This window comes from Eptatretus burgeri, chromosome 15 (assembly GCF_056783735.1).
Source record: "Eptatretus burgeri isolate ZD-2024b chromosome 15, Ebu_testis_v1, whole genome shotgun sequence".
Taxonomy (NCBI): Eukaryota; Metazoa; Chordata; class Myxini; order Myxiniformes; family Myxinidae; genus Eptatretus; species Eptatretus burgeri.
Window position 1 is genome coordinate 7,073,248 of NC_140975.1, and position 7,500 is coordinate 7,080,747.

The 7,500-nt window shown below is 46.7% G+C and overlaps 1 protein-coding gene across 5 annotated transcripts in view; it reads right to left on the bottom strand.

Annotated features, from left to right (window-relative positions):
• The window catches only part of MMS22L (MMS22 like, DNA repair protein), a 384,598-nt gene that overhangs the window by 233,209 nt on the left and 143,889 nt on the right, over window positions 1-7,500 (bottom strand). For 4 of the 5 annotated variants that reach the window (XM_085857867.1, XM_085857868.1, XM_085857865.1 and 1 more), the window contains exon 12: window positions 4,063-4,185. In XM_085857867.1, coding sequence (XP_085713993.1) covers window positions 4,063-4,185 — 123 coding nt within the window. The remainder of the gene's footprint in view (window positions 1-4,062; window positions 4,186-7,500) is intronic. The other variant, XM_085857866.1, reaches the window with a different exon arrangement.

The window sequence follows — 7,500 nt, forward strand, 5'->3', positions numbered from 1 at the left end:
ATTATATTGTTCCTGGAATGTTCCAGAGGAAGTTTTGCACCAAAGGTCATAATCGTTGACCTTTGACCTTTAAAGGCCATAAAGGTCAAATTTTCAAAGTTGTGGGAATCAAACCGGGTTTTCGACCTTCTTCGACGAACTAACTCCAATAAGCTATAGCACGTCTCCTGTTTCCTTGTTTTAATGTCCACAACATTGTTTTGTGACCTTTAAAGGTTATGCAAAGGTCAAATTTTGAAAGTTGTTGAATGAAACCGGGTTTTCGACATTTTGCAGCTAATAAGCTGTCACCCGAACAACATCATGTTGATCATTTTTATAACTTGGTCAAAAATTATCACATTGTCTCATCCTTGACTTCTGAAACAATCTACATCGTCAAATACCGCTTTTGAACCATTGTCGTCTTCAGACTTGTATGCCATTAGTTTCAATAAATTTGACATTGTTTGATGGGCCATAAGAAATGTAGAAGTTTCTTATGTCACACAATAATGAATCTCAGCAAAAGTGAGTGGCAAGGCATCACATTTTTAAGCAAAGGCGGTTCCAAAAAATTTCCGAATGTATGGTGACCATGTATCGCGAAGGTGTACTCTCATATTCTGCAGCAGCCAAATGGAAGGATGACCTTCAGAACAGACACAAATCCCATGAAGACCCCAAGTCAGGACAGCCTAACACGTGATGAAGACAAAACTGTTGCCAGATCATGGAATTAATCATTGAGGATCACCGGATGAAGGTGCCAAAATATGAACAAAACAACAGAACTTTACATTTTCAACCTAGCCTCCAAAGCCAATCGCCGACTGGGAATCCTCCGTCATGGAAAATCCTTTCTCGGCCCAGCTGAGCTCCTGACGACGTACAAAGCTTTCATCCGCAGCCTGAGGGAGTACTGTTCTTCTCTCTGGGCTGGTGCTCCCGCCTCTCACCTTCACACTGTGGAAATGAAGGCCTCTAGGATCATTGGTATGTCCCACGGTGAGGCTGTCTTTGGACCTTTCAATCTCTCACCGCAGGCAAGTCGGTGGCATTTCTGTCTTCTACCATCTCCTCTCCGGTCTTGCCCCACACCCCCCCCCCCCCGTTCTGTCTGCGAAATGTCACCCCCGCCATATTTCCGCAGGGCGCCCAAGGTCCGCGAGCAACCCCCTTCTGGTAAAACTACCAAAATCACGAATCACTGCTCACCTGCACTCTTTCATTCCTCTTTTTCCCCACCTTTGGAATAAACTCCCACACTCTCTTCAATCCCATTCTTCCCTCCAGGACTTCAAAACAGCTGTTCCCCACCACCTCTTATCTTCCCACATCCAAAACCACGATCTTTTCCACACCCATTAATCCACCTCACACCAACCTCCTACAAATTCCCTGCCTTCCTTCCCAAAAGTTCCTTGTTGTGCAAGGTCATGAAAGTCCCTGTGGTGTCCATCTTGTTTTCCCCGCCCCATCCCTCTCCCTCCACAGATCTCATAATGTCTCTGTTCCACACCGTTTTGTCCTTCCCTCTCCCGCCCCTCTTGTCTCCTGCCCCCTTGTTGTGTGGTAGCCCTCATACGAGCCTCGACAATGTATACAAAAAAAACCCCAAAAAACACAGCTCAGCTCTACCATGAAGCCTGGCTTTGCGACTCTGTTCAATGGTATTGAATTGAAATCATGGCCTTCAGTTCCTGGGATGATGACAAAATCCTCTCGATTGAATCTTGGCTTTACATAATGGCAACCACAGGGGAAGACTACACCAACCTCAAGAAAACAAAAAAAAATAGTGGCAGGCCATCAATGACAAACACCAAAGGGTGTTGACGAAAGGTGGCGCTTCCTCAATGACAACAAGGTTGTACACAAAACCCGTGTTTTACGACAATGGCTTTGAACAGCTGGATCACGCATACACAGCAGACCTACCCATAGACTTATCCGTGCTGTTACGCACTTCCTCCGAGCACTAACACGACAGCGCACCAGTTACCCGGAGAGGTATCATGGCAGAAAAGCTTTATGGACAATAATGTGTCCCATCTTTCATTTAACAGGTGAAACCAACGTACGACATGAAACAGAAGGAAAATTAATAAGTAATTTATTAATCCCTTCTGTCTATCTTTCAAGCACTAATCCCATTGAATATAATCCCATAACAATGATTTTAAAAGAAACACTAAAAGATTAAAAAAAAAAACTCCCCAAAGTTAAAACACACAACAGGTTTCAAAGCAGTTGTTTGACATTCCGGTCGTCTCCGGTCATCCATATTGACATTCCAGTCACACAAGACAGGGTTCCTTCTTGGTCTTACGTTTTAGTTTGAATTAACTCACGGCTTTCAAGTCGGCAACTTATCTCATGTACCCAGTTCTTAATAAAACCCCAGCAAGATAAGAATTGATGTCAAAGTTGGTTGTGATCATGTTTGAAGCAAAGCAGCCTTGCTCCGTTGAATGTGCACAAGTTGAAGTCCGACCGGCCAGTCGTGTTGCAAGTCTCCAGAGGGTGATCTTTGTATCACCAAAGTGAACAGATGAATCCGAATCGACAAATCGCCTTTAAGGAGCACACTGCAAACCAACAGTGCTGCATAGTGAGGAAGAGAACACAGGCCCTTTGCCTTTTCGATATGGCTATTCATAGCTATTCAGCAAAAGACTTCTGTGACTCATTGGGACTGACATAATCTATCAACTTCCCGACCCGGATCTCAACCAACGGTACTCCATCTCTTCTGGATCTGATTTTGACCAATTTCCCTGAAAATATCTGCTGTTCTTCCTCTGCTCCAATCAGTTCATCTTACCACATGCTTGTCAAAGTAAACATCTCTCTGGCTGTCATTGGAGAACCACCTCAGTGCCATAAAGTCTGGCATTTCACTCAGGCCAACTGACAAGGACTTCAAAAGCAGCCATCAAACTTCCAGAGTGGTCTCCCATCTCTACTTTCTCCGACATCAACTCATTCTGGGAAATCTTTCAAATAAATTTTCTCTCGCACGCACAGATTTATTCCATCTAATCTTCAGTTGTCATACCCTCCCTCCCCCTCCCCCCACCATGGTATAATGATGCTTGGGACGAGGCAGTTGTCCTGAAACAACTTGTCATCGCCTCATGGAAGACAAATCCAACTGAAGGCAATCTCAGTTCCTTCCACAAAGCTCGGAACAAGTGTGCGTCTACCCTCAGAAGAGCCAGAAAACAACATTTTTCTAATCTCAAGTCTGAACTCTCAAACCTGTCTCCCTCCTCCAAATCCTGGTGGCGTCTAGTTAAGTCTGTTTCCGATGCATGTTCCCCCTCCATCCCCTCCCTTACCTCAAATGGCCGCACAGCTGACACGGCACATGAAATGGCCGAATGCCTAAACTCCGTGTTTGTTTCCAAATCTAGTGTTCTAAACCGAACGCTTTCAGCCATTCTTGGACTCTGTGTCCTTTTCTCCTGACAAGGTGGAGATTTTGCTGTCAAACCTGGACAGATTCCGCAACCGGTCCAGATGGCATCAGCCCACATGTGAGTTGATGCAGTGTCCATACAGCCACAGCTGTATGGACATGTGGCTCAATTTCCTGATGCTGATCCTGCTCACCAGATTTTCTTCGCCAGGAAGTCTTGTGAGTGGAGAAAGCCAACGGATGGTCCACATGTCTCATGGTTGATTGGCATCTCAAGGAGATGGGGTGGGCCAGGAATCTGCCTGGGGGATGGCCAGACAGAGGCCCCAAGAATACCGAAGAAAAGTGGACGCAGCGACGTGCTGTGCCGATGCATGCTCCCATACCTAACCTAACCTCCCTTTTCCCCTTAACAAGATATGCCTTAAACATCCTACTCAACTCCCAACACTCTCCCTTTTTGTCCCACTAATCAGCTCCCCTGCACTATTTGTATTCATCCTACTTTTATTTTATTTTTAAAATCAATTTACAACTTGTCCTGACCACCCTCCCCCCAACCCCACACCATGAATTTTGCAAATGTAACATGCAGCTTGTCCAAAATTAAGCATCATTCATTATTGGGGGGAGATGGAGGGGTGGATGAGAAAACAAACCAGATGCTTGCTGTAGTAGTCCCACAGAAGAATAGGAACACTCATGTTATGTGGCCAAACATGGCACACGCTCAAGGTGCAAATCAAGACCACTCTCAGCTGCTCCTCCGGAAGACCATCCTTCTTGGGTTGGGGGAAGGAGAGTCCACCATTACACAAATAAAGAAACAAAATCAACCTTTCAGAGGGCTGTACAGGATGACGTAACAAATGCATGGCCAAAGCAAGTGAGTGTTGTATGATGAGACCAACAGCTTCACAGCATATATGTATGTATGTATGAGTGTTTTTTTTTTAATATATTTTTATACGCACACACACTAAAAAATAAAGTGTGTGGGTATGAGTGTGTGTGAGTGAGAGCGTGTCCTAATTAACTGCAAGACCATGAAACCGAGCAGCCTGAAATTTTGCATGAATATGAAGGGGACTCCAAGGAAGGGCATGAGTGAAGGTTGGGTGGTTGGGATCATTAAAACACCACTTTTGAAGATAATTAAAAGTCATATTTAATGATATCCTTTATCAGGCGCATCCTCGGTCACCTTGCTTTACATGGGGTTGTAAGGCGTTTCCTGGGTTAACTCGCTGGGGTATGAAGCTGCCACGTTTTTTGGCCTGCACAAACAAGCCTCGACTTGGAACAGACTGCAATGATTTCTGAACAAAGTTATTGTTTTTCACTTTCCTCGCTCATATTATCGAATGCCTGTTCATCACCACTACGAATCGCTGCATACATTGCAATTTTATATTCTTTGTATACACTGTCGAGGCTCGTATGAGAGCTAGCACACAGAACGTACAACAAGGGGAGCAGAAGAGAAGAGGGTTGGGAGAGGGAAGGAAAAAAAACAGTGTGCAATAGCGGCATGAGGAGATCTGTGTAAGGGAGACGGATGGGACAGGTGACACGGTAAACAATATGGACCCGACAGGGACTTTCCGGTCCTTACACAACAGGGACTTCCAGGAAGGAAAGCAGGGAATTTGAAGGAGGTTGGTTTGGGGTGGATTAGTGGGGGAAGAAGAGATCTTGGTTTTGGATTAGGGAAGATATGAGATGGTGGTGAACAGCTGTTTTGAAGACCTGGAGGGAAAAGTGGGATTGAAGAGAGTGTGGGAGTTTGTTCCAAAGGCAGGAAAAAAGAGGAATGAAAGAGTGAAAGCGAGAAGTGATTCTTAAGTTTGGTAGAATTACCAGAAGTGGGTTGCGGGCAGACCTGGAGCAACCTGAGGAAATATGGGGTGGGGGGGGGGAGGGGGACATAACTCAGACAGAGCAAGAGAGGCGAGGCCGGAGAGGAAACGGCAGAAGACAAAGACCACTGACCTGCCTGCGATGAGGGAGTGAGAGACCCAAAGACTCAGCCTCATCGCAGGAGATACCAATGACCCTAAATGCCTTGGTATCCACAGCAGGAAGCCGAGAAAGGTGAGAGGTGGGAGCACTAGCCCAGAGAGGGGAGCAGTACTCCATCATGCTGCGGACGAAAGCATTGTATGTGGTCAGGAGCTCAGATGTGCCAAGGTAGGACTTTGCATGATGGAGGATGCACAGTCGGTGACTTGCTTTGGAGGCCAGCTTCAAAATGTGGCCTTCCCAGGAAAGATCATGGCAGATAGTGAGACCCAGAAGCTTGAATGAAAGGACTTCTTCAAGAGGATTGTTGAGAAAGTAGATGGGAGGGGTTTTTCAGATGGTCCTTTTGGAGAGACATTGTGAGAGTGTGAGATTGGTCAGGATTGAAAGACAGGTTCCACATGTTGGACCAGCTTATGATTTTATCCAATTCTGAAGAGAGTGAAGAGGCTGCTGCTTGCCGATCTGAGGGATGACGGATGGTATGCTAGAGGGTGTAGTCATCAGCAAAGAGATGAAGAGCATTTTCCAGAGTCGGAGAGATCATTGATTAAAACCAGAAAAAGAACATGTCCCAGAACACTACCTTGTGGAACTCCAGCATGGACAGGAAGAGGGGATTAGAGAATTCCATGAAGGGCCACATGTTGACTGCGACAAGGGAGGAAGTCTGCGAGCCATGAGTGGAGATGTCCTTGGATACCATAGGAAGAGAGTTCAGTGAGCAGGGCAGGGTGCCAAACCATATCGAAAGCACACAATATGTCGAGGGACATGGCTCCAATTTCATATCTGGCATTGCATCTCCATCCATTGTTTGGAGAGCAGAAGCAGCATGCCCATGGTATGTCAGAATAGAAATTGATGATTGAAAATCAAGCCATTACATTGGAGAAGAGGAAGGATTTAATGTCTGAAGTGATTATGGATTCCCCAACCTTGCTGATGATTGGGAAAATCCTGATTGGTCTGTCATTGCTGGGATCTGTTTTTGCACCGTATTTATGTCGGGTGGTGAGGTTGGTGAGGTATACACACATGCATATATATTGTTGCGGATCCAGGGTGGCGGGATTCTCACCCGGTCCGAGGCACAACTCTCACCACCATCGTCTCCGGGTTTATAACGCCGGCCGGCTCAGCACAGGCCTCGGGTCACGCGCCTTCAATCGCGATACCAACGTAATCCTTGTACCTTGCCAGTTGGGGAAATAGAACCCCTGGTTACAGACTGGTTTTGTCAGATGCCGAGCGTCTTCTGCCAGTCTGTAACCATTTTTGGTTTTATATGCCAATCGAACGGATCGTTCCTCGACGCGACACAAATTAATCCAGAGGCAACTTCATACGAATTAACCAGATTTATTGGGGAACATCGGGGATCACAACACAAGCAAAATTCACGACAATGGTTTAATTAACAATCCTCAACCCATTCTTAACTAGGGAACCACGGTCTACAGGTTTCAAGGGGGTCGCTACCGAAATATGCCTTATACAACACGTGCAGACAAAGACAAACAGCATGCATGCAAGACAAGACAGAGTACTTGGTGATGTCTCATGGACGAGAGGAAAGTGTCAAAAAGCACGAATGTCGCTCGTAACAAGCGGATGTCCACGGATTTGAACTCCCAGCTCGAACCACGCCGCGTGGCAAAATGGCGCTTGTCCTTTTGTCGCAGACCTCACGCACACGGTCTCCGCGCGCTCTGGCCCCCCGCAATGTCGACGGCACAAGTCCGCCAGATCAACGATGGGCCTCAGCCGATCTCTCTCCAGGATTCAGCATACACCAGACAAGGCCCAAATCGAGGTTCTGAGCTCCGCAGGCGGATCGACAAACGTGTCACGCCGTTGGTGTGAGCAGGGACCGTCAGAAGCTCTGGCGTCTCCTCTCTTGCCTTACCGCCTCGAAACCCGACTTCCGCTTCATCCTCTCAGTTCCTCTCTGTTGAATAACCTTTTCTTTTCTCAGAGTCGATCGCCGATTTGACGTGCAGGCCGCCTCTCAAAGCCGGCTGCCGTCCCTCTCATGGCAGAATCCTCAACGTGCAGGTCGGTTAAGCTACTCT